Source organism: Telopea speciosissima, unplaced genomic scaffold (genome assembly GCF_018873765.1).
Source record: "Telopea speciosissima isolate NSW1024214 ecotype Mountain lineage unplaced genomic scaffold, Tspe_v1 Tspe_v1.0259, whole genome shotgun sequence".
Lineage (NCBI taxonomy): Eukaryota > Viridiplantae > Streptophyta > Magnoliopsida > Proteales > Proteaceae > Telopea > Telopea speciosissima.
The window spans coordinates 19,641-46,954 of record NW_025317595.1 but is presented as its reverse complement, the minus strand read 5'-3'; the positions used below and the strand labels follow the sequence as shown (position 1 = coordinate 46,954).

At 40.6% G+C, this 27,314-nt stretch overlaps 3 protein-coding genes and 1 long non-coding RNA gene across 4 annotated transcripts; 2 read left to right on the top strand and 2 right to left on the bottom strand.

The window, feature by feature from the left end:
- The first annotated feature begins 257 nt into the window (after nt 1-257).
- LOC122647901 lies at nt 258-4,450 on the top strand. Its single transcript, XR_006330989.1, has 2 exons — nt 258-522; nt 4,150-4,450. It is a non-coding gene; the product is annotated as an uncharacterized LOC122647901 (long non-coding RNA).
- A 6,185-nt stretch (nt 4,451-10,635) lies between these two features.
- On the bottom strand, nt 10,636-12,303 carry LOC122647904 (protein CUP-SHAPED COTYLEDON 3-like). The gene is made up of 3 exons (XM_043841198.1): nt 12,051-12,303; nt 11,444-11,718; nt 10,636-11,331 (listed from the first exon to the last, which is right to left on the bottom strand). Exons 1-3 carry the CDS (start codon nt 12,250-12,252, stop codon nt 10,636-10,638), a joined length of 1,173 nt encoding a protein of 390 aa, XP_043697133.1. The 5' UTR covers nt 12,253-12,303.
- Nucleotides 12,304-18,549: 6,246 nt separating this feature from the next.
- On the top strand, nt 18,550-19,803 carry LOC122647903. Its single transcript, XM_043841197.1, has 2 exons — nt 18,550-19,392; nt 19,534-19,803. Exons 1-2 carry the CDS (start codon nt 18,550-18,552, stop codon nt 19,801-19,803), a joined length of 1,113 nt encoding a protein of 370 aa, XP_043697132.1.
- A 1,001-nt stretch (nt 19,804-20,804) lies between these two features.
- Nucleotides 20,805-21,683, bottom strand: LOC122647900. The gene has a single exon (XM_043841194.1). The coding sequence runs from the start codon at nt 21,461-21,463 to the stop codon at nt 20,975-20,977; it is 489 nt and encodes a 162-aa protein (XP_043697129.1). The 5' UTR covers nt 21,464-21,683; the 3' UTR covers nt 20,805-20,974.
- Between the last annotated feature and the right edge of the window lie 5,631 nt (nt 21,684-27,314).

The window sequence follows — 27,314 nt, the reverse complement described above, 5'->3', positions numbered from 1 at the left end:
TCATGAAAATACCAGCAGAGTGCCACATGGCCTCAACTTCGAAAGCAAAAAAGGGGAAATAATCCTCTCTAATTTCCTAAAGCTGCGCAGTGCGATAGTTTGTGGTGGAGATGTCGACATGTGACAGATCGGATATCCAACGGTGCCGAGGTAAACAAAAGAAAATATAACATCCGTCCGATCTGCCACGTGTCGAAATCTCCACCGGAACTACCGCACTACTGGGAATTGGAGATGATTAAAATCCAAGAAAAAAGCTTCTAAGAAGAGAGAAGACATCCATTGCTGGAGCTCGAGAGGTATACAAGGGCACCAAAAGAGGAGATTCCGGGACTGAGGGTCTTGCCAAGCTTTTATATAAATGGCGTTTATGAGAGGAGAGCCTTTGGTGTCGAAGCTCGCAATACTGGCGAGGTACGGAATTCTTCCGGGGGCCATGGTGGCTGCTTTGATCTACTCCCCGCCACAGGAGTCTAACAAGAAGGTTGTCTCCACTTCCAAGTAGAACGTCTTCTGTTCAAGGTTCGATCCTTTACTTTTTCTTGATTTTGGATCCGTTAGAGCTAGTGGATCGTTTGTTGCTATTTTAGGGTTTCCCTTTAATTCTTCAAATGGATTTTACGTTTTCAATCTTTGTCGATTTGAATCTGGATGTTAGATTGCACGAGAATTGAAATTTTGATCATATTTTCCGTTTTTGAATCGAAGTGTCTCATGGTTGTCCGGATGAGACTTTATTCCTGCCTGAGCGGTGTAGGTTCCGGAGGTAGCTCAGCTCGTCGTGTGCCGAGTTTTTTTTTTAATATAAGTTTGTTGCAAACTCAAATATTGATCCATTGCACGTGACATGCAATTTGGAGACTGCAACGTGAATTTCGTGCTCTGGAAACTCGAAATGTTTGGTTAGTGCAACCTGTTTAGAAGTTGTCGACTAGCTGGATTTTTCCCGTCTGTGGATAAACTTTGGAAACTGAGTTCTGGGTTTAACCGGTTGATGATGGCAACCGAAAGGAGCAAGTGGTCTAATATGAATAATTGAATCAGAGAAACTATCCTAGGTCCTCATAGGCTTACTAAGAACTGTAATTTTGTCTGAGCTTAATTTGGTCCGGTCCGAATTTCTTGGTGATGTCCTCTGTTTTGTGAGGGTGTCAACGAATTTAAGGGAGCTAGTGGATATACGTACCTGAGCATTCGGTCCCACAAAGATGGTCCTAATTGAGGTTTTTCACTTTCTCAAAATGTTTTGTCCATTTTAAAAACTAAGGTATGAAGTATTGCTGGATTTCCCATGATGCCTCTATATAATAATTCACACGTTTATTGTATTCATTTGACATAATTGTTTGCGTCGATTATATAAGCCAAACTAATAAGAGTAATTTTGGAAACAAAGTTCGAACTAGTGAGTAATTGATGCATTAACAATTGTTGAGCAGAGGATGCATTGTGTTAGTGTTGTCATTGTTGTCAACACACTAAGTCAGTAGAGAAGGTTCTTGTCATTTGTCAATGCAGTGTTAGAAGCTGAAGGGTGATGGTCAGGGTTTCAAAAATCAGTGAATTGGATTGGGAAAACATCATCATGTGTTTGACATTTGATAGGATGTGTTTGTCATGATGATGTGGCAGTGCATGCCCTTGTGTGCTTGAGGTGAGGCTTCTTGTTGGATCTGAGAAGGTGGAAGCCATGGATGAAATGAAAAGTATTGCAAATTTTAGGATTCCTATCAGAGCAGAAACTTCACAGATATTTTGAGGTGTCTTTTTGTTGAAATCTGTAGGAGCTCAAAACATGAGAAATGAAGATCTCCAAGTCAGCTTTCATTTAAAAATAGAATCAACTTAATCAGAGATCTGATCAGAGTTATGACTTGTTCTATAGGCCTAGTGAATATGTTTCAAGAAGACTGACTGGATTTTAATTAGCTTCCAGCTCAGTTTTGGATCTTGTACACTTATTTTGGGTTGATGGTAATGAAAGTTGTAGCCCATTGAGTCAGCTTTTATATACAAAAAACTACAAGTCAATCGGAATTTTTCTGAAGGAGATTTGACTTGAATAGTATCTGTTGTACAGAATTTTCAGAATGCCTGTTTTGCATATAGCGTGTATCAGGTTGTAGCCTATTAGGATTGGGTTTTTAGCCCTAGCCTTTATTGTACTGAGGGTTGAAGCAAGGGTGGGTGCTCCGGATCGTTGTAGCGATCAAAATATTATAGAGTATTGAGCAACATACGAAACCTGATCATGACATTGCTCTGTGGACGTAGGCATCTTGGCCGAACCACGTAAAAATTCTCTTGTTTGATTGTATCTTCTTGCATATTTGGAGTGTTTTGTTCTTGTAGAGTAGATGTGCATACCCTGGTAGGCTTGGGAGAAAGGTCCCCAGGCCGACTGTGTTGGGATTCTTTCCCATGCCGTCTCATATAACTAACACACTCTCTCCTCCTGACATTTACTATCTCCTCTCTGACCTCGTGGGTCCTCTATTGATGGAACCGTTTCCTGCATGCTGATTGTGGTGTGGCATGGAGATTCTCCCTACGCCAGCATCGTGGGGAACCCTTGCCCAAAATATAATTACTTCCAATTGACGGGCCATTGTGGGGCTTCATTGTTTTGCTCCTAGCCCTTTCAAGGTTGCTATTTTTTGTTAAAACACAATCAGCATTTTATATCACCGTTGGCATGATGTTTAGAACCATACTTTTATCTTTTTTCACTTTTTCCCCTTGTAATTTTCTACTATAGAATTCTTTATCCATGATCAGGTCTCCCTTTTTTTATCACCCGAAGTCATTAGCTTCAAACTTATGATCTTATCCAAGGCCCTAATGGGTTAGCGGTTAATCCCCCTTGTTTCGGTGGCTACATGGACCATTGGATTGTGTGGTCCATAGTTGTCAAGGCGATGCCTTGGCGCCTTGGTCGCCTTGCATCCAGGCCTCCTCCAATGCTGTGACAACTATGGTGGTTAGAATGCCATTTAATGGGTGAGCCAGTTATACTAACCGGTTTACTTCTTGGAAGAGAAGAGGGGCGGGGGGGGGGGGGGTTGGTTTAACTTGGTCTCTGGACCATCCATTTGGATGGTCATATAATTTGGGCCTTCTGAACCAATTGGTGAAACTGCTAAACTCTGGACTGTAACTATGCATGTAACGTAAGTAAAAGTAATTAGTGCCTTGTGGACTGATGAAGTGGCTATTCTGACTGTTGGATAGAGAGGTCAGGCTCTGGGTCAGACACATTTCAAATTTTAGAGCCTAATTCGATCAAATACCCTACTATACATTGGCATGCATCCCATGTATATCCATTCATGCCTATGGTACTCTGATCAGTGCTGTGCACTCTCCTATAGAGCTGGATTTTCAAGCTCTGTTTTGCCATGTGGTAAACTCCAATAAGGCGGAAACTTGACATTTGAGCAGGGGATCAAGGGATCTATCTATCCACAAAACTTTAGCCCATCTGTTCTGCCACGTTGCAGTTGTTGGCATTTAAAGTGGGTATGTAGGAAAGATTCCTACCACAGGCATGTAGGAATCAGCTTCCTGTAACTTCAAAGTTATTTTGAGTTACATGTAATGTTTAGGACCTGAACTTAGGAACTAGATTATTATCAATAACGTGGTTGCACAGAACTTTGTCGTGTATCTTACACTGTCCCTGATTCAAGTGAAGTTATTGCTCTAAATGCTACCTGAATTTTGTATTCTGACTTTGTCAGGATTAGCATTTTCTTGTTTGTCGACATGTTGAGTGGGCCTTGATATTCAACAGAAATATTCTGGTGATGCTCTAGCTAATTGTTTCGCAAACAATCACTTAATCGACAGGGCGCTTTGTTAGGTTGTTCATTGTCCAGAAACTGCACCCTTGGACAATGCGAACCTGTGGTAAACAACATCTTTTACTTCTGGGGATAGTATTATCCTTGCAGCATTCCTTTTTTACCATTGACAACAGGCAGCTACCATTGGGTTATTTACTTTTTTTTTTTCTGATGGTTGTCACATTGCTATTGCAAATTCAACTTGCAGCTTCCCCCCCCCCCCCCCTCTCCCTTCTCATAATTAGTGTCCTTGCATCCCATATAGTTATGACCGTTGCGCCTAATCAGCAGTTTCCTGGTGCAGAAAATTTCAGCCACTTGGTGATGCATGTGCTGAACGTGTGGAGATCTACAAGATTGCTAAGGCTTGCAATAATTCTTCTCACTAGATTCCAGGTTTTGTTTATCCTAAATGTCCATAGAAAGATTCCTAGTCTTTAATTCCTGGACTTGATTTTTCTTTGAATAATATCAAGTATGTTCTGTTCTTGCATCATGAACAAATGTGAGCCGGTTTTTGATCTTTTGATATTAGATTTAAAAAAAGTGGTGAATTTTCAAACTCTGCTGTTATTCAGAATAAATGCATTGAGTTCCTTCCTTTTATAAACTATTTGGAGAGACTTTCTGCTGTTTATCCTGTATCAGTGTTAATTCTTTTGCATTATGTGAACCGGGATAACGAAAAATGTGAGGTAACAAATCGCCTCTGAAAGTCTGAATTATGATACAAGAGAGAGAATGTATTGTATTGTCATTCTTGATTGAGTTAGCAAGTTGCTGCTGATCAGGGTTCGGATGAAAACAGTAATTTCATGTAGTCCGTAGGGAGTGTTTACGGTTCAGGGGAAGGAAAAAAAAAATAATACAGAGAAAGGAACAATTAAACTCAACTCAATTATGTTCACTTTGTTCATAATTAAAGTCAAAATTGTTATAGATGGTTTAGAGTATGGTTCACAACTGATTCTGGAATGATTTGCAGTATGTGTTGTCAGGGACTCAGGGGACTAAGCCACCCAAGGCGTTGGAGGAGGGGGGGGGGGGGGGGCGCACGGCGTGTAGCATATGATTATATGTAATATAAAAATGATAATTTTGTATTATTATGTTTATATGCAATATAAAAGCCTAACCTAATATAAGAAAACCAATATATAATAAACAAAACATAGGATACATTAAGTTCATCAAAAAATGAAATATAGTAAACATAAATCAACGTAAATTGAACTATGGCAATATATGAAACATATGGTTTTCAAGATCCACTTAGCTTAAATGTAGTAGACATACCTCAGCAATTGACAAGGCGTGCTGCAACATTTTTTAATATCTGGGTTACCTTCAGTGAGCCTGCTAAGAAGTTCTCCTGTTCTGAGTGATATCAAAGTGAAATTTCATGATTAATAAGGGGGTTTTTTATAATTGCCACCCCAAAATCTTTCATATTTACTATTACCCCCCCCCCCCCCCCAAAAAAAAAAAAAAAAAAACTTTGAAACAACTGTTACCCTCCCCTGTTGCATACTAATAACTAATTGGCCCCCACCGTTGCAGACCTGTAACGGCGGGGGTTAGTCATGACAGTGTGCCATTGTCACGGATTTGTTAGGACCAAAATGCCTTTTTTTGGGGTGGTAATTGTAAAAATTCTCCCACCCCATCACCATCGTCCCTTCTCCTCCTCCTCCATCAGGAAGCGTAGTTGCCGAGCTACTAAAAGAAAACTCTCCAATGCTCTTGCCACCGTCAAAGACGAAATTGTTATCATAGGCTTTAGGGTGAGGATCAACATCGTTAGACTTCTCTGAAACACCAACATTCCCAGAGTCTTCCAAGTTCAATTTCTTCATTGACTCTGAAATTTTAGATGCCAAGTTGACTCATTGTCACTTCCTTCAAATACAAAACTATTCTCGTCAGAACCTTTAGAGATAAAATTGGCATTTTTAGGCTTCTCTGCATTGTTGTTCTGATTCGCAAAACCTTCATTATTTAAATCGCTCTTGTCATGTTGTAGCTTAGACACTCTGTTTCCATCAAAATCATACCTTTTCTTACTATTACTTTCTTAACCAAACACCCCTGAACTTGAACTCTCTCCCCAACCTGCACTAAAACTAAAAGTGGAATCTTTAGAAGCCTTTTCCTTTGATTGATTTCCAAAGTTCAACTTCTTCATCTCCTGCCGAAGCGATTCACCGACACTTTCACTTAGCCCGCTCTTTTCCATATTTGAATTTGAGACCAAACTTGTAAAGCTTCTCCATGACCAAGGTTCGAATAGTTCATGGTCTCAGAATCGGTTACCGATGACTTGTTGATTGAAGGAAAACCGTTGAAACGGAAGAGGAAAGGAGAAGAGATCTTTACCTTCGGAAGGGTTAGGGTTTGTTGATTGTATTCGTGGTATTGTTGCCGGAGTTCGGGAATCTACCAAAGCCGGTGACATATCAGGTTAAGAGTCATGAAACCAAACTGTTGGACAAATGATATTTCGTTGAAATCGAATGCTACGATGATAGAAACAGAGAGGGATGGATAATGTTATTTTTGGTTTCGTGGCTTGAATATCGTTCCCTCTATTATTGTTCTCTTCTGTGGATCTTTTCGCTCTTCCTTTTCTTCCTTTGTGTCGAAGGAAATGAAGGAAGAACTCTATCACGGGCTTTGGAGGATTTCCTGCATTCAATTAGGGTTTAATTATTGGATATTCAGCACCTGCGACGAGTTGACTAGGGAAGCTGAGACTCTAGTTCTAAGTTCGAAGAACTTAAGGCCTGGGAATCGTCGCCGGCAGTGCAGATGTGGCAAGAACTATGCGGAGCCCAGGCGATGGCGTTGACGTTGGCTTGGTGCCCCTGCAACTCAAAGAAGGAGAAGAAGAAGGAGGAGGAGAAGGGACGGTGGTGATGGGGTGGGAGTTTTTTACAATTACCACCCCAAAAAGGGCATTTTGGTCCTAAAAAATCTGTGACAACGGCACACAGTCATGACTAACCCCCGCCGTTACGGGTCTGTAACGGTGGGGGCCAGTTAGTTATTAGTATGCAATAGGGGAGGGTAACAGTTGTTTCAAAGTTTTTTTTTGCGCGGGGGGGGGTAATAGTAAATATGAAAGATTCTGGGGTGGTAATTGTAAAAAACCCTTAATAAGGTGAGGGAATAAGTCCTTTCTCAGTTGAGCAAGGACAGCTCTTTTCACTGGCAGAAGAAAACAACCATGCTGAAGCGCCGTGCAAACCAAACCAAACTGCTACTTTCAGATTGTATGTTTATGGCCTCTAGAGCTTCAGATTGCTCTTCATGAGTCCTTGTATCTCTTGGCGCAATGTCTATGATCATTCCCCCATATTTTGGAATTAAAACATTTGTTGTGGATGCTATCAGAGTGCAATCGTAGCAAGAATTAGTTTTCCTGCACCAGGATTTGCCTGAAATTTATAAGTGCAGTAGAGTTACTTTCCAAAATCCAACATTTGATTGTACAAGAGGGGAAGCCTCTGACTTCGAGTGCCAAGTATTTGGGTTGCTTGGTGGACTCAGATGTTTAGGAAGACTGGAATAACTATGGTTTCAGAGTTGAGAAAACGGAAGCATTGCCCAATGCCCATATGAGGATTGCCGATATAACAAACTTTAAAGATAACTTTCTCCCCACCCAGGACTTTAAAATCAGGAATTGGTTGGAATCAGTCCGATTAACCCCGTAGAATCGGCATGGAAGAGCAGAAATTTTTTTGGGGCGGGGCGGACATTGAGGTGAATATTTCGATTCAGAACGACAAAAATCAGATTTGATCTCGATCAATTCCCAATTAGATTCATTTATTTTTGAAACCCTGTCTCCACACCCTGGAATTGGAATTGGAAATGGCCGGATGTACAGGGCGGTTTTGTAATACTCGATTTCCGATGCAGTAATCTAATGATCTTAATTTTACCCAAAAAATAGGAAAAAATCGTATGATTTTTTATTTATTTTTGAGGTACAAAGTAATCTAATGATCGATCTACAACTACTAGCACTCTTTATTAAAGAAAGATGAAAGGGAAGGTGATGAAAAAGAACAGAATAAGGTCTGGAAGCCATAAAAAAATACCATACTTGTGCCGAATAGTTTTTCTTCTCGTCCGAACAAATAAAAAAAGAAGAAGATTTTATATGAAGGTCACAAACCAAGAATCAAGGTACTCTTGATGATCAAGATCAGATCATGGGTTTGGGGTTTGGGACTTGGGATTGGAAAAGCTTTCAAAATAGGGTTTGGTCTTTGGCCTCGGAATAAAAATTTGCCGTCTTCTATTTCACCTATTTGGTCAGCTGCCGTATTTGCCTGAACCTCGTTTAGGGTTGGAGTGGTCCAACCAAGAAATTGCCTTTGTAGTTTTTTTTTTTTTTTTTTGGGGTGGGGGTATGGGTATCAAAATCAAATTGAAACCGATAAATAGCTTAATAAATGGTTTGGTTATGGTTTTAAAATTGAGGTTATTTAATTAAATGGTTTAAATCGAATTGGACCCTTTAATTGAATAAACCGTTTAATACTCTTAGATGTACATTAATGTACCAAAATCAAATAGAAACCGTTTACCAAACCGAACCGTTTAAATCGAAACCATGAAATTGTTTAATAACTGATTTGATTGTGATTTTCAATTTGAGACCTTTTAATTAAACGATTTAAACTGATATCGGACCGTTTAACACCCTTAGGTGGGAGGTGGGAGGTGGGAGGAGGGGTACATCTGATCGTTTGCCCATAAAACTGTTTATCTCAAACCAATGACTAAAATGGAACCGTGTAACCCAAACCATTTATTAAATGGTTTTGAATTCTACCCTCAAACATGCTAAACCAAACCATTTAACTGAAACCGTACCATCTAACACTTTAACATCATACTTGCAAGGTTTTTTTTTTTTTTTACTTATTGTAGGAAAGAGATCGTTGCTTGGTGGTATTGCCCTGTACCAGCCATGGTTCAAGGAATTGGTATTGGATTGGCTGATTTGTATCGATATAGGTAGAGACTGATACCGAATTTGATTCCTGATCAATATGCTATTGATCCACGAGTATTGACCAAGGGTAAAAATGTAAGTAAAACATTAAAATCCTTATTTATTTTACAGAAAACAGGGTGATAATTTCACGCAACACTTATATTTGTGCACCGCAACCTGGCAACCAGACAAATTTTTTTTTTAAACCTTTTAGGGCAATTATAATATATGTATACATATTTTCTTTTGTTTTGTTGTCTATCCATTTTTATCCAAGCAAACACAGCCAAGATTGATCAACCTGAAGTTCATCATTGTCTCAATGATATCCCTTTGGCAGTTGGCCTACAGCAATTGGGCAAGAGCCCTATTCTTGCGAATAGATTGATTGAATGTAGCTTGTTAGGCCCCATCACTCCCGTACTTATTAATTCGATTCTTCTACTTTCGTCTGCCCCTACTGCTTTATCCCTATCCATTCGCCTTGCCTGAACAAGTGTAAGGTGGTATTTTTCATCGTGCTTGAATGTAAGGGCACACGATAGTACCGGGCAAGCGAAAGTAGAGGAGTGGAGACTTATTTGTCCAAAATCCTAATTTGGGAATAATCATATACATAAGGAAAGAGGAAGCAGTGGCATGTATATCATACGTACATACACAGACACAGTTTTACCCAAGGTAGATTCCAACAGATTCTGGCTCGATTGGAATCAAAATCCATGGATACCGATTCTATTTAATTGAACAATGGTCGTATACTATATTTTTAAGGATACTCGTATACTATATTTTTAAGGTGTCAAATGATCCTGTTCTAGGCTATTGGTCCGGTTCTTTAATGATTCTCAGCCGTAAGGGTAAGGGTATCAAAACAAAATCGAATTAGATAGATATCATCTAAAATCGGAATCGTTTAGCATTTTGTTCGGTTTTATCAGCTTCTTTTTGGTTATCGTCATTCAGTTCACATACGGTTTTATCAACTTCTATATGGCTGGGTTGGATCCTACCGCTCCCACCACGGCCGGAAGAAAAACACACAAGGCATCGGGCTCCTCTCTAGCGGTTGGGCTGCATGATCCACGCTGGAATGTGTGCCTGGGTGCGTATCCGTTGGATTTTCACTGGGCACTTCCTGGGGTGGGCGCTCGCTGGAGAGGTATGCAGGGAAACCCCCTTGTCAACAGATTATAAATAAGGTGACGTCAAATGATACAATTACCCCAAATCCCATCCTTCATGTCATATCACCACCTGTCTTCTTTCACCCTCGCCACCCTTACCCTCTCAGTTTCGAATATCCAACCAATTAACCCATCCCATGAAAATGTGTGTGTGTGTGAGTGAGAGAGAGAGAGAGAGAGAGGCCAAAATCCAAAGCAAATCTTTCCACAATAACTGCTGGAGATCTCCCCAAAAGCATTACACGGATGGATAATGGATAATAACCCAACAGTTTTACATTTATTACAGTAGCAGTAGAAGGAAGGAACCCACGAAAAACAGATTCTTTACCTATATATATATATGCATACGTATCTATCCCTATAAATTAACCCTAGATATATATTTATATCCCTATACGCTAAGCCTACATATATATAATTAAAGGAAAAGAAAATTTATAAAGAAAAACCAGAAAAACAAGGAAAGGCATCAATGATGCAAGGGCCCACACGGTGCAGGTAGTACTCTCTGGTGTGAGGATCTAAAATCATCTGTGAGAGAGAGAGAGAGAGAGAGCTTGTCCTGTTGAAAGCAACTGAAGTTGACACCTCATGAACAGTGACCTGTAAAACCCGAAACCCCACCACTCCCCATCATCATCATCATCTCAAAAAACAATGGGTTTTGGTTTTGTTGTTGACACAAGTTTGATGAACTCAAGCTCCCTTGAAATACTTTTTGTTGTTGTTGATGATGATCAATCTCAATATCCCATCCTTGCCCGCAGTGAAAGTTGGATTTAGCACCAGATTGTAGTGGTTGAAAATGGGAAAAGCTGGACTCTGTCTTACACTGTTTGGGAACAGTAGCTTCTTTCGGTGCCCATTCATCTTGATGATGTGAGTGTGAAAGCAATGATTTGATTAGTATGGACTGTGAATGTGATAGGTTTTTGTTGCTGTTGTTGGAGTTAAATGTGGTGGTGGTGATTGGTGAAAAAGACGATTGCATGCTATTCATGGCCCAAAATTGAGTTTGATTAATTGGGACTGTTAAGTGTTTGATGAGATCGTCTCCTACTCCTACTCCTACACAAGGGTTTTGTAGGCTTTTCATTTGGGTCGACTGTGATTGATATTCCATTAATGTTGATTGAGGAGATTGATCAAACACTTGAGGCAATACAATTGAGTGGGACGAAGAAGAAGCAGCAGCAGGTTCTACCAAATATCTGTGTGCATTAAAAAATGGGTTTTTCTTCTCTCCTCCACTTTTGTTAAATATTCTACAGATCACCCATTCATCCTACAAAACAGAACCAAAAGACTTAAAACAGAACAAGCTTACCCTTCAAGAAATTAACAAAACAGGTCAACTCATCCGTCAGGGTAGGGAGAAAGAGATGGATGGATTTTACCTTATAAATGTAACGACAAGAGTAGTCACCTTCGAGGCGATACTCGTGCATGACCCACTTGGTCTTCTCACCACGGGGAGCTCTACCCTTATAGAAAACAAGAGTTTTCTTCATACCCAGAAGGGCTCCAGTAGAAGCACTGTAAACCTCTTTGTCTTTGCCAGTGGCCTTCCAATAACCAGCCTCAGTAGCTCTGTTGGTTCTCAACCCAGTTGGGTACTTTCTGTCTCTCAAGCTGAAGAAATACCACTCCCTTTCTCCCATCTTAGCCACATCTGAACACCCAAAAAATTAGCAAAGAATAGAGAATCACATTCCACCGTAGTGTAATAGATAAAGACAAAACCAAGCTATTGATTGATTGATTGAAAGTCTCCTTCTTTGTCTACTTTTCCCCAATATTATACTCAATAGAGAGGTCAGAATATGTATGAGAACTTGAGTGTCTTGATTCTTGACATTGATAGAACTTGAATTAAGGATAATCATATAATAATTAAGACAATGTGTGAGAAGAAATGGCATTTCAGTTCAAATAAAAAAGGGGATAATTAAGAAAGAATGTGATTACCATTTCATTATACTAACTGAAGTGAATCATTTATACCTGGAAGCTCCCAAGGCTCACATCGGTTAAGGTCAACCTCTGCAATCTCCACACCACCAAAGCTCCCATTGAGCACCTTTGAAGCAAGATAGAAGGTTATAAGCTCCTCATCGGTTGGATGGAACCTAAATCCAGGAGGCAAACCTTGCTCGTTTGTATCTTCTGCATGCACTTCACAAAGAATTTCTTCCATGGCCAACATCACAACAGAGAGAGAGAGAGAGAGAGAGAGAGAGAGAGAGAGAGAGAGAGAGAGAGAAATTGTTTGGAGGTGTCGGTGGAAATGACAAATGAATAACTCGTATGTAGGGGTGTATATATATATGATGAGTTTAGAGGGAAAAGCTGAGAGCACTGAAACCGAAGATGGGTTTGGGGAGTTGCGGTTGATGAAGCAAAGGCAGCTGTGAAGCCGTGAAGGGAAGAGAGATATCTTCAGGGGTTCATTACATGCTGTAAGGGAAAGGGGGCATAAATGAAAAAAAAGGGTCCAAAACAGGGAAGGAAGAAGAGGCGAAAAATGGAAAAGAAAAAGAATTTAGGAGTAAATGCGATGCGAAGTGGGTTGTTGCAGGGATTTATGCGTGCGTGTGTGAGCATATCGTGATGCGCTTTTCAGAATTCAGAATAAACGAGAGTACTGTAGCCCCCCCCTGACCTGTATGTAGCCTGGAGGCTCTGGACCCCCGTTTTTGTTGTTCTTGTTGCTAGTGATATCATCATTTTACCGATACCTGCATCTTAAAAAATAATAATAATAACAAACAGGGCGATGTACTCGGATTAACATCCTCTACAATGCGGGCATTTGGCAGTGTACTACGGTCCTGAGAGCTCGACATGTGAAAAAAATTTCATCCAACGGTGTGAATTTGATGCAAGGTAGTTTTTTTTTATTATTTTTTTCCTTCGCAGGCTTAATACCGTTGGATGTCACATATTCTATGTGTCGAGCTTTTAGGCCCGTATTGCAGTGCACTGCTAGATTAGAGCACTGTAGAGGGTTTTTTTTTTTGTTTTCTGCCCAGGAATTAATCTAGGCTCGGGCTACGCCCAGACACACAGGACAGGACAGGGGTCAAATTTCGATCATTCAGGGGGATGGGGCAATCATTTCGTTCACCCCATATGTCTGGATGCGCCCACAATGCAAGGAACTTTATCCCTAACATTAAATGATACCGCTTGAATCATGGCCATGGGTTATCTATGTGATAGTGGAACTTTCACATATTGCATAATTTGGCCGAGTAGACCAAATTCTTAAGTTGATGTTTCTATGTCTGAATAAGATGCTTCCACAAGCCTACAGTAGATGGTTGGGTTATCCTTGTTTTGAGTAATTTGGTGTCTTCCTATGGTAGGTTATCTTGCAGATATTGAAGATTAAAAGCTTATTATAATCAGATTTTTCGTAATTATATCTTGTTTGGGTATGTCTAGACGTTAATCTTATTATTGTATTATTGAGGATTTACGTTAAAGCATTAATCACTATATCGGATGTGAGTAATCTGATGTGAATAAGGATTTTTTTATTTTTTTAGTAAACATATGAATAAGGACTTCAACATATCCTTTTCTTAACAGTTAATTTTTTCAAGTAAAGTCAGATAACAAGGAAGTTATTTGCAACGCGTCTTTGTGCTTCTTTTACTTCAATTTATTTTCACTGTATTCCAAGGGCTTTGAATTGTGTAGTAGATGTCCATTCCTTGGCTTCACAGACTTTGTTTGGCTGAAGCTCTGACTATTCACATGCTTATCTTCAATTCAATTTCTTTTTACAAAAGGGGAAAAAAAACGTCAGGCTGAGTTCTACCGAATCCTCATGTAACCTCTCCATGGCCTTTGGTGACATAGAGAGGATTTTCGAAGAGTTCCTAGATCCATTGGACCAACAGAAGTCCACCCAATCAGGTGAGGATATTAATTATTAAATTCAACTTTCGACGATCATAACTTTTCGTTACGATGGAGTCACAAGAGTCATAATACCTTTTCGAAAAGGACAGTCATTGCTCTATAGGGTGTTCAATCAATTCATTCATTGGACTAACGTTTCAAAGCCAAATTCACACATTTAAGGGAGGGGGGAGGTATGCAGCCTCCAAAGCTTTGTACATAATTTCAGGATATTAGTTTCCTATTTAATTTTTCTACGTTATTTCGTTTCTTGTTTAGGTTTCCTTTTATTTTGTAATCCGAGTCGTTTTAAACGGAATAAAATCATCTTGAAATTTATAATCTAATTATTTTGTTTGCTCTTCTTCCTTATTGGATTAGGGTTTTCATTATCTTGAGGACTCAAGGGTCATGAGCGCTAGAACAAGATCTAGGTCCCATACTCCCTATTGCATCATTTGGAATGACTATCTCCACTTCGTTACCAAAAAAAAAAAAAGAATGACTATCTCCACTTCTTATTTAAGAGAGTGCAAAATTATCGCCTCATCTTTCCTAAAAAAAAATCACATTTACATTGATGCCCATGCACATGCTTTCATTGGTCCCCACGCAAATGCAGGGGCTACACGATCAGGCTGCGATCTCTTCCCATATAAAAAATAAATAATTTCATGCAAGGAACCGTTGGAACTGGACTTTACAAAAAATTGTAACCGACCCACCCAATAACTTATTGTGTTGGTTTTGAATCTGCTGATAAGTTATTGGTCCGATTCTTGATCCACCGATTAAGTTATTGGTCTCCCAAGGGTTCCTGAACCGATAGACGAACTAGGAATCATTGGAACAACAAACGGTGGAACCTAAATAAATCTACATCCTAACTCTATATATTATATAATTATTAATTAAGGCTTAATTTCATGAGAGATAAGCTTAAGTCATTTATTTTAATTAGTTTTTCAATTTAGACTTAGTATCTCTTGCCTCACATACGGATTGACCACCCATATGTGTATACTTCACGTATGATTAAGTAATGACATATGTGTTTATTTTTCTTCCATAAAAGCCCTTTCTATGCGCTCCTAATGGCAACAAGTAGGACAGGTGTTATGATTAGGGTTACACCGTACCCATACCTGTTAGTGATCCACACTGGCAGGTTGCATCCTCTTTCACCGTTTCTGTCTTCTCCCAACTAAAAAGAAAAGGAGAGCATAGAACTGTTACATTTGAAGCTCTAACAGAGTAACAGCATTTAGCTTAGAGAGAACTATGAGATGGCGCCGCCTTAAATTTGTTAAAGCTGGAATAATAAGAAGAAAAAAAAAACACTAAAAAGAAAATGAATTTCGAGGGCCATAGAACTTCGACTGAAATACATTTTGGGCGAATTTGCATCAGCGTTGCCTCAACATGTATATGATATGGAATCAAAATATACCAAATTTTTTTTGGGGGGGCGGGGGGCCGGGGTTGCTAAATTACTATTCAAGAATGAAGGTAGGGAGGAGGATTAGAAATCTCGAATTTGAGTAGGGATATATATATATATATATATATATAGGCGCAGTTCTCTGTGTCTGCACCCAGGCACATGGGGGTGAGTGCTATGACCATCTTGTCTCCTACACAGACTGTCCATGTGTTTGGATGCAAGCTACGCTACGGCAGAGAGAACATTCTTCCTAAATATATATGATAGTATAACAATGAGTACTCCACGAATAGGTGAGTAGTGGTGATAAGAAGAAAAGTTGGTTCAAAACCATTGTGGGTTTGAGTAGAGAAACAAGTGGAGAAGATAGAATTTTGGAAGGTGATCAAGTAGGATAATGAGGAGGAGAGAAGCCAATAAAAAGGAGAGAGAGAGATGAATAGGACGGCCTGGCCCACGGCCGCTCACTCACCTGCTTTCCCTTCAGTAGTCCGCAGTACTTCCTTCCTGTATTAGTGATCGATCCCTTCAATGGGAAAAATGGATAGAGGCCCGAGATGAGATTGAGTTCTAGAAGCAACGTCGCCAGAATTCACAGATAGAACCGGACCTACCACATTTCCTCTCTCGCATTAATGTCTCTCCTTCTCGTCTCCTCTCTCTCTCTCTCTTTCTCTCTCAGTCATTTATTCATATACATAGTAGATCTTCTGATGATCTGCAGCAGCGTATTTCTATTCTATTATTCAACAACAATCATTCAACAATAATAAGAATAATAATAATAATAATAATCAATTAATGATGTAGATTTCGACAATTCATTCCCATACAACTCCATTTGCTCTCTGCTACTCCTGCAAATTCCATTTCACACGTTTTTCATTCCTACAGTAACAGTAGTTGCTCCTGGCTACCTATAACTACTCCACAACAACAACCCCACCCGCCCTTCCCAGCTCTCTCCTCTCCTACTAAGTTTTAAAATGGTAATCCGAGTTCTAAAGACAGATCTGGTCCCCCACCCCCCTTTCAAATCCTCACCTCACACATCCCATCACCCATCCAACGATTTCCATCTCTCTCGGTTCACTGAGGTCTCAGCTTAATATGTCCGGTCAGACCGGACAGTGGACCTTGATCCATCTTAGATCCACATTTGTATTCGTAATGGTACAATATTCCTTCATATATACACAAACCCCCAAACATCTCACTTGGTTAATTATATTCTCAGCTAAATATGATCAATAATTAATGAAGGGATTGTGTTTAGCTTTGCAAGTAATAATGTCATAACAGCTTCTTTTGGGTGGGCCATTCCAAGATTTCTTCCCAAGAAAAACCAGGCCCAGCCCATTCTTTTTCTCACGAGAGTTTAAAGTCGAAACACGAGCGGAGTCGATTAGAAATTAAATGCAATGGCAGAAGAGAGAGAGAGAGAGAGTGCTCGTGTGAAGGCCAAGGTTCGAGGTGAGAGATGACGTGATAAGACGGCTCTGACGCACTCGTTGCTCACGCTACAAATACCACAACCTACTACTATAGACTACATTGGTATTACGGTAACTCTCTGGTGGGTCTGGTTAGTCCGGTCCTCTTTGTTCTCTTACGTGGGCTGGGCCTGCTATACTCAAACTTATTGGAAGGCGTAGGGCACGCATGCAAGGAACTGGCCTTGGCCCTTGGATCTCTCTCTCTCTCTCTCTCTCTCTCTCTCTCTCTCTCTCTCTCTCTCAAAGCAAACAACTAAAAGTGGTGGACACTGGTTTCTATTGGAAGATTACTAGAGTAGGGAACAGAATTAATATTTCGAGGGACAAGTGGGTTGGACTTCACCAATTTGGATCCTCTGTTGCCGTCTGTCCGTGCAACCGGCGTGCAGCCTCACATTTGGGAAAACTGCCAATGGGTATTGGACTTAATATCCAAGATAGTCAACAGTGAGACTTGGATCTGCTTGAATCTTTATTCAGCCCAGATGTTAAGGAGGAAATTCTTCGTATCCAGCTTCCCTTGTTTCCCTCAGAAGACCGACTGGGGTGGGGGAGCAGCCAAGGATGGAAAATTTTGAGTGAAATATGCTGAACACTTATTGTGCAATAATGAAAACCTAACAGTCAATGATCTCCCTTCATTCTCTTCTCATGGGCAATTGGCCTCTATCCAACCTGATTGATGTCCGGAAGGATTTGGAGCTGAGGTATTCTCTAAAGATCCGATCCTTTCTTTGGAGGGCGTGTGCGGACCAGTTTGCTACTGGGAAAGGTTTCATCAAGCGTAATTTTCAGATTGATCCTCATTGTATGAGATGTGAAGCAACAATGGGATCGATAGATCATATTCTTATTCATTATGCGCAAGCAGTCTGGTTTGGCTGTCCCCTCTTATTGAAAATCTCTCAAGAGCCTTGTTTTACTTTCTCGGTGGATTGGCTCAATCAAAAAAAAATAAAAAGGGGGAGTAGCGATTGGACTCCGTTGGAAGGAAAAATTTTTGGGATAGGGGTAGCACAACAAGCCCATCATGAGTTTTTGAAGGGCCAAAAGCCTTCTAATGGCATCACTCTAGCTTCTAATCTACCGAGGAACCTTCAAGACCTGGTAGAGCGGTCCCTCTATCTCTCCAACCAATTATATCAGACATTAGGCACTTATATATATATATATGCATATTTGCTTACTTGTATTTTCACTTTTATTTCAAGGGAGACCAACGTTTTGGCAGACTCCCTGGTTCGGAAGGCTCTATCTATGCAATATGTGATAACTGGTCAAATTTCACTCTGTGATCGATGGATTCTTGTATTTCACCATCTACGTGTCTTTCATGTGCTTCTCAATAGATATTTCTTTATGGGAAAAAAAAATACTACTCGCACCAACCATCTCCAAACGGTCATTTATTTTGGTTTGTCGCAATTGGCCACTCGCAAGGACAACAATTCTTTGTTTTTACGTAGTTATATGCAAGGATTTAGTTAAAAGAATCAGCACCGGTGTCCATCACAAGCGATACAATATTGATATTTGAAGTAGAGAAAAGTCGAAGGAATTTCTGAGTTGGTTGGATCGACAAAAGTCCACCATATCAAGCCAAAAAATATTGAATTTTCAGTGGAACTTCCGAACGCCATAACTTTTGACACCGATGGAGTTACATGAACTTATAACTAAAGGTCCTAGGCCGGATGGGTGTAGAGAGGTAATGGTGGCTGATCTTATTGATCAGGCAAACAGGTGTTGGAATGTGGATCTTATCCAATCTATTTTTCAGCCAGTGGACAGGGATGTAATTCTGAAAATTTCCTTAAGACTTTTTCAAGGTGAAGACAAGAGAAGGTGGGGGGTTACTAAAGATGGTCTCTTCTCAGTCAAATCGGCTTATAAGCTGCTTTCAAAGTTGGAAGAGGAAGGTCAATCGACTAGGGCGTCTTCGTCGAGATCTAGGCCTTGGGAGAGTATTCCTAATGCTGTTTGGAATCGTGTTTGGTCCATTCAGACGTTCCCAAAGATTAAGGCCTTTCTCTGGCGTGTTTGCAATGAAGCTATTGCCTTTGGTGTGGGTTTAAGTCATAGGAATGTTAATATTAACCCTATCTGTGTTAGATGTGGAGTCCATCAGGAGACGGGCGATCATATTCTCTTGGGTTGCTCCTTTGCCCGTTGTGTGTGGTTTGGTAGTTCTCTTCAATTTTCTCCTCCGGATAACCCTTCTTTGATTGACTGGATTCGCAGTTGGGAGGTGTGGTTTAGACAGGACAAGAGGCTTGCTCGTGAAGCTCTCTCTAAGGCTGCGTTCATTTGCTGGTATCTCTGGCGTGCGAGGAATGAGTTATCTCTTAAAGGAATTATTTGGACTCCTTCTGAAGTTCTGCAGCTTGCGGAGAAGGCCTACTTGGAGTTTTCAGGTGCAGTTAATGGTCTTGTCGTTTGCCCTCAGGATGGTGAGATTGGGATCTCTCGTATTTGTTCTCAGTGGCACCCCCCTCCGGTAGGTCAGATTGTGGTTAACTGTGATGCAGCTCTTATCAAGGATTCTGATAAAGGGGGGTTGGGTATTATTTTCCAAGATCACACTGGGAGGTGCCTCAAAGCTCGTTCCATCCCCCATATTCTTGGTTCGGTTATTTAGGGGGAACTGTTGGCCATTCGCCATGCCCTCAAGCTTGCTCTAGATTTGGGTGTTGATAACCTTCTAGTGCAATCGGATTGCAAGGATGCTATTTTGTTCAATGAGGAGAAGAAATCGCCGGATTGGGAAGTGGAAGGCCTAGTTACTGATGTTGTTAGGCTGAAATCTTCTTTTGTTTCCATTTCCTTCTCTTTCATTTCTAGGGCTATGAATAATGTTTCGGATGCCCTAGCCAAGAAGGCCCTGTCTCTTGAGTACTTGACAGATTAGCCAAACTCCATTAAGTGGCTTCAGGAACTTTGTGATTCTGAAGTGACTGGTTGTACTCACCTCCCTCCTCAATAAATTTCCCATTTACCAAAAAAAAATAAAATGGAAGCCACCCTTATTCGTTAAAGTAACTTGAATTTTATGAAATAAACTTGATTATTGCTCTTATTCCTCGTTGGAATTAAGGTTTTCTTAGTGTTGGGGAGTCGAGGGTTCATTAGCGCTACCATATTGATCAATCTATATCAATCAGGTATTGGTCATAGTCGATTTTGATACGAATCGATCGTTACGATTAATCTGATACCAATATCGATACAATTGAGCAACTCAATTGTCCACGATATATTGGTTGACATAAACCACTAAAAAGAGCGTACTTGAGAGGATCATATTATACGCAACCTTACCCTTGCTATTGCAGAGATGCTTTTTCATACTCCAACCCCTGACCACGGAGCAACCTTGCACCAAGGCCCACCCTCTTGGTTGATATAAACCACTATGGATTGTAAATGGCACTGAATGGAACATGCCTCAAGTACTATCCATACATGCAATGGAACCGGATTCATTGGATACTGCAATGCTCCAAACCCAAGTTCAAGTAAGCTGAACCGGCAATGGGATCAGCCTCCGCCACAATTCATCCGGAATTGGACTGAACCACAAAAATCTAGTTCGAACGGAATCGGAATTATAAGATCCAGCCAATTCGAATCTGCTGGGATCGAAACTGAATCTAACCAATTTTGGGCCGATTCGATCGGAGCTGTGTCGATCCGATTCCAAAATTTGACAATTCGAATCATCAAACAAATTATCTTTATCAGATCTCTCTTTCTGAAGAAGTGTCGAGGGGATGTAGGTGGAATTAAAGAACAAAAACTCTGTAGAACAAGTTCTATAGCAATTAGATCTACCAGCTCCTTGGTTTAGAGACAAATTAAAAATTTTAAGAAAAGAAAAATTCAATAATGAAGAAAAGAATCACTTCAATATTTGCTACACAGAAGAGGCAGAGCCCCAGGGAAGAAATTGATATTAATTTTGATCTTAGTTTCTCAACATGAAGAGGCGGAGCCCCCAGGAAGAAGATTACTACTATTAAGCAGTAGAAGAAAGAAATTAAAGCTCAGATTTGAGACTTGAGGCTTCACAGTGGGTTTAATTAATCCTGAGCCTTCTTGCCGTCATCGAAATTCTGAGAGTAAGTGTAAGAATCGTACCTGAAGGTCTGAGGTAAACCAACCTTATTGGAGCCCATGAGCTTTCTGAACTCGGATCTCACCTTGTAGAACACATGCCTCCAGCTGCCCTTGCTGTGACAACCCAACATGGTGGATTCCACCTCGTTCATCTCTAGATCTCTGGCGAATGGGGGTTTCTTTGATAGGATCCAAGCCCATCCCCTGTCCCACCATTTCTTTATGGAACCTCCAGCCGATTCTCCGATCGCCGACATAGATTTGGATCTGGGAATAAAGTTGAATGACGCCACTGAAGGGGATGGAATGGGGTTGATTCTCATCGAAATGGTAGAGAGTCTTCGACGGAATCCTTGCTCTTTTGGGTTTTTCTGAGAGACCGGGAGGTCTTCGTTGACGGGTCTGGAGGGGATGAAGCTTCGCTTCTGAAAGTTCTCAATAATGGAGCTCATGGTCTCTTCTGCAGAAGAAGAGGGGGGGGGGGGAGGGGAAAAGAAAGAGAAAGAGAGAGAGAAAATCACTAATCTGGATCGATTGCTTGTTTCTGCAGCTTCTGTTGTGGTTGTGAATTGAGAAGGGGTTGGTGTTGTTTCACAGTTTCAAAGTGTAGGTGTGAGGGAATGAAGAAAGCAAGATAGAGAAAGAATGGGGTTGGGAGAGGTGAGATGTTGTGTTCACAGCTCTAATACAGGCTGGTTTATTCGTTTGTGGGTTGAGGGAAGGGGGTGTGGGGTGGGAAGTGGGGAGGGAAGAGGGCCCAATGGTCCAGCATTTAGAGAAGTTTTATCTTTTTAAAATTTTTGTTTTGAGGTCTCTATGAGGGAGGGTGTAACCAATTTGGGGATGTAGATCTTCTACTGCCGAGCTGTCCGGTAGGACCGTGCTGCCTAGACACGGTGTTACGTGCAAAGATCACCTTATTTTCACTCGGGCAAGGCATTTGGGCAAGGGTAAGGCGGACATTGCACGCAGCACCATGTTTTGGCAACATGGTCTTGCCGGACTACTCGACAGTAGAGGATCCAAATTGCCAACTTGAATTTTAATTTGAATCCTCTACTCCTGAGTTGCCCGGCAAGACCATACTGCCGAGACACACTGAGACGGTAAATAACTGTCTTAATCTTGCTTGAACAAAACGCTCAAACAGGGATACGGCGGTCATTTCCTGTCTTACTGTGTCTCGACAGTAGCTAAAATCACGGACGAAATTTCTTGATAGATTTGCTTGGTAAACTAGAGAAATGCTAGGCCACACAGTCCACCTCAAAGATATACACAAAATAATACTTCAGGGTGGCGGCCATGTGGAATTGTGGACAGCGGACGGTATGATGTAAAATACCAAACCTTTTTTTCCATCCTCTTCCATATTAATCTTTGGAATTATTAAAAGGGTTCTTCTCAGTGTAGACATGCGTGGTGACTATAAGTTGTCTAGTCACCGTCTTATTGGTATATAAAAGACAAAAATTGTTTATGTGTTGGCGTTGTCTGCGTGGCTCCTATGCATTGACATTATGGGGGTGGGTGGTATTTTGCTTCTTCTTGTTTCTGGTGTGGTCGATACATTCCCCCAAAGAACTTTTCACCTTTATTTTATAGTTATATACTTATATACAACAAGAAAGAGATATAGATCCATGACAAATCTTATGTATTGGTAAGCTTGAAAGGAAAACACAACTTTCAATGGGTGTAGAATTAGCATGGTTTTAGTGCACGGTATCGGTAACTTGCAATCAATATGGTATCGGTATGGATCAAATATATCAGATAAAATTACCCCTAAATCTCTTTAAAAAAATGAGTTTTTTGACCATTTTACCCCTTGATTATATCGTACTATCGATACGGTATTGACACGGTATCGGTATCGGTATCGTTGACTAGCAAAACCGATATGTATTGCTCGATATGAGCGATATGATACCGATACTTAGAACCATGAGAGTTAAGGGTGTCAAATGGTTGGTTCAGTCTTATTTGCTCGGGTTGAATTGGTTTTGAGTTGATAATGGGTGAAACCAAAGCCCGGTTCGACAAGGAAAGATTTGGTTTTGATCGGTTTTGATCTGGTTTATTTCCGTTTTCTCTTATTGTTTTGTTATCGATTGGATGACGGACTCGACTCAATTTGGGTTCAGTTTAACATGTATATATACATAATTATGAAAAAAATATGTTTTTATTTTTTTATTTTTATGGTTTTCATGTTGGTATTTGTTTTTAATTGGTTTTATACCGGTTTCGATTTGATTTGATTTCCAGTCAGTTTCATAATACCCCAAATTGAAGATGACCTAATAGGAGATTGGTTTGGTTTGGTTCGAGCTTTTTCAATCCCACCGATTTGGTTTAAGGATTGACACCCCTGTCAAGATGTACAAGAGAAGATCCATGGTCCTAATGATGAAAGAGGAGAGATAACCAAACATATATCATTGAGTTACATAAGGTCGTTTAAGGGATACTAATGAATTGTTAAGAAAATAATTAACTTTTGGGAGAAAGAATGCCACCCGGTCGTGCTAGACACGCCGCCCTACACTAGGTTATCATGTGCTGGGCAGCATTCTTTTTTCCTTATAAATAAATAAAAGAGAATTATTTCTTGTTAGGGAGTGGCCCCTTTGCACATGTGAAGGCCAATGGGAGCACACATGGAAGAATCATGGGGTGACATTTTTGAATTTCATGGGGGCTTAGGTGATCATTTCACCTCCCTTAAATTAACACCCCTAGTTTAATTAGATTGCACAAGTCCACGGCCGCAAACTGTTATGTCTCTCTCTCTCTCTCTTCCTCCCTTTAAGGGGTAAGAAAGTCATTTCAAAGGGGGAGGGGGGAAGAGAGAGATATACACGTAGAGTGCTAGCTTACGGTATACTGCTAGCATACCGTCATACCCATCCCTCTCCCATAACCAAAATAGGCCTGTTAGGATCAACAAGGCCAACTTGGCCCAGCCCACTCTAATCAGGGTCAATTTGGACCAGGGTAGTCTGGGTTGAGCCCAGTAAGGTTGGACTGGGCTTGGGTTAAGTTAAAGAGACTTAAGGTTGGATTGGAGTTATAAACTCCCCGGCCCAATCCAGCCCGGTTGTACCCCTAAAAAAACTACTATTGAGAGGAGACTAAAGTTTGGTAATGGCTCTGCTTGTCGAAGCAGGGCTAGTTGGCCTATGGGCCCATGATATGGACCCAAAAATAATTAAAAGATTGTCCACCATTGTCCACTGTAGAATAAATGCTGGCATGTGTATGTCGAGAAATTGCTTCTCCAAATAGGGTAATTTATGTGGTCCATGTGTTAGTCCAATCTCGGAACCTGGCCCAGGTCCGGCCTTTTAAGGACCATGACTGGCCCAACGGAGAATCCAAGAACGATGTTCGCAATTCTTACCTTTGACACCTTTTTGGTTTTCAGTCTGTCAAGCCTTTTAGGAAAGCACTCCTAGGTCTGGTTTGGCATGGTTCCCAAAACGTTCTATGAAGCTCTGCAATACAATCCTTGGATGTTTTTCCTGCCAAACCGAGCCTAAAACTTTTCAGCAAAGCTGGGTTGAAGGTCACTTCATCTTAATGGACCCAACAAGAGCCTGGCCCATTTCCATCCTATTCTTGTCGTTTTTGTTTGATGTAATCTCTGTATTGGTCTCTTGTCGGAAAGACAAGAAGGTGACACGTGGGACAGAAAACCAACATAAGAAGACACTTTAGTCTTTTTACTATCCATGGAGGACACGTGCCACCTACCTAACCCCAGTATTTTATAGTTTCGTCACGTTAGTTTTGCTCTGTTTCCGGGATCACATGACGACCAGGAGGACCACCTTACTGCTCTGATTTTGGCCCGGACCCGTGAGCTTCACGAGTTGGATACTGGGGGGGAACGCTGGACCAGACCGGTGCAAACAGGTGGAAGGGAAAAAGACTTCACATATGGAGATATCCTTACTTCCATGGTTGAACCTCTATCTCTGATTGAGACATTGAGCTGAGACTTGCCTTTGGATCACGCTCTAAAATAAAGGTGTTGTTAGGTACTTAACTGATATGTCAAAAGCTTCAGAATTGATGGATATTTAACATATCTAATATTAGACAGACTCAATCTAACACCCGTACGCTAGATCGAATCCCATTAAACAAATAGTAGGTGTTGAAACCATAATTTTAGGGATCAGTAGCAGATCGGATAAAATCGGTATTGATCATGGGCAATCTCTAATTTAGGGTGATCCTGCATCAATGGATTAGTAGGATCCTTAGAAACCCCAACATGGATTAGCTACTTCAGATTAGTTGGCATTGAGATCAAACTTGATCGATTCTGATCCAAATCAGCTGGTTCGACCAATTTGATTTCGATTCTTGAAACCCTGATCCCAATGCTTGAAATTTATCCAAAATACTTTCCTATCAGACATCTCGCATTACAATGTATGCATGGGAGAGGATCTTTTGTCTGGTTTCTCCACATAAACGAATTAAAAACAAATACAGCATAAGGGAAGGATGGTCAAGAATGAAATCGGCCCCAAAACGTCTAGTGGCTATGAAGATCCTGTCGTGGTATTTATACTACGACAAAAGCCAAATACAACCTCTTTCATTTTTGTTTTTGTTTTTTTTTTGTTAAAAATAAATTTATTGAGAAAAAGGAAGCCGAGGCATCCAAGTTACAAAAATCTTGGAGCTAAAGAATGGAAATAAGCCACACTGTCTTGCACATTAAAAACAGAGTTTTCTGGGCTAGAGAGTCCAATGTATTGTTGAGCTCCCTAAAAATATGAAAAAGTAGCATTCTTTAAAATGAATTGATAAGAGCTGAATATCCGCAATGACTGAGGAGACGGCTGATGTAGGAGTCTTCAAAGGAGAACCAGAAATGATATGAGAATTTTGCAATCGGATTCGACTATCGTGGCAGTCAAAGATAGCATGGAGAAGAGCTGAGAGAGCTCCCCCCCCTCCCTCTCCCCTTCCCCATCAAAGGCGTTTGGAACTCAAGGTGTTCTCAAACAACCGGAGTTGGGGGTTCCATGACGGTTTCTCATTTCCCTGTTTTATGTATATTAGTAAAAGGTTAAAATGGATATTTCAACTTTTAAACTAACAGTAATTTAACGTCAAGGGGAAGGTTGATATATTGAATGTTTTGGAGGGTGCTTGTGTCATTAAGCCAAAATGTAAGGGGTGTCCGTGAAATTTTCGCTTTAAACTGTCCTAAATAAATATTGGGCTGTTTGTTTATGCCAAGCGAGTGAGAAGTAGAAACTGCAAGGAAGTGTTAAGTATGTAACCCATGTTAAAAAGCAAAGACTATCAATTGGATCCCCTCTTTTTCCAGACAAACAACTTATGATATGATTTGGAAAATATGTTTTGGGAGTACCAAGAGTCCTTGCATATTGGCCTAGAAAGGCTTTGCACATCATCAAGAGTGGTAAACAAGATAAAAAGTTGTATTGAAGGATCACTCATCACTAGCAGGCTCCCTTTGCAAATTCTATCAGACACAGATTTGGCTTTCCTGGCATTGGTGATGAATAACTACCTGACAATCATGATGTAAATCAATGCAAAAGTTCCTTTCAAATATGCAAGTGTATTTTTTTGGGGAAAATGTTTCCTGTGGGGGCTGCACACTCGGGGGCAATGGGAGCGTGCAGTGTAGGCACCACGCTCCCCCACAGAAACTATTTTCCCATATTTTTGTGAGAGCTAAAAGTGTATATTGTATAAAGAAAAAAATAAGCCCACGATGCCAGTATGCAGATTCCTGCCCTATCACATCCCATCATAGATCCCACACAGTCTCTCTCCTAACTAAACACCTCCCTATTGGATGATTCAATCACCCACCTACCCCTCATTAGTGAAAAACTGCACTCTGGCATCGTAGCGATCCCTCTCCCATTGTACAATTAACCTTAGGGATTGGGTTTCCCACACCAACAGGGGAACATGGAAATGATGTAGGCAACATCGTCCTGAAATTCTCCCTTGCACATTCAAGGTCCTTTCATCCACTAGTTCTTAGAGTTGGTCAAATGGTGCAACATGGGGAGAACTTGAGTTCCAGAGGTCAGCTTTCTGTGTACAGCTTATTTCAGCCCTGTTTTGTCAATATGCATTCACAGGGAATAAAGAATGACAGTCTACATTAGGAAGAGATGATCAATCCCCTACAAACATGTTATTAATCAAGATAATCTAATATTTTTTGGGGAACTCAACCAAAATGTTCTACTTTAGACCCATTAAATAATGATCTTGTGATCACCCTGTATGAGA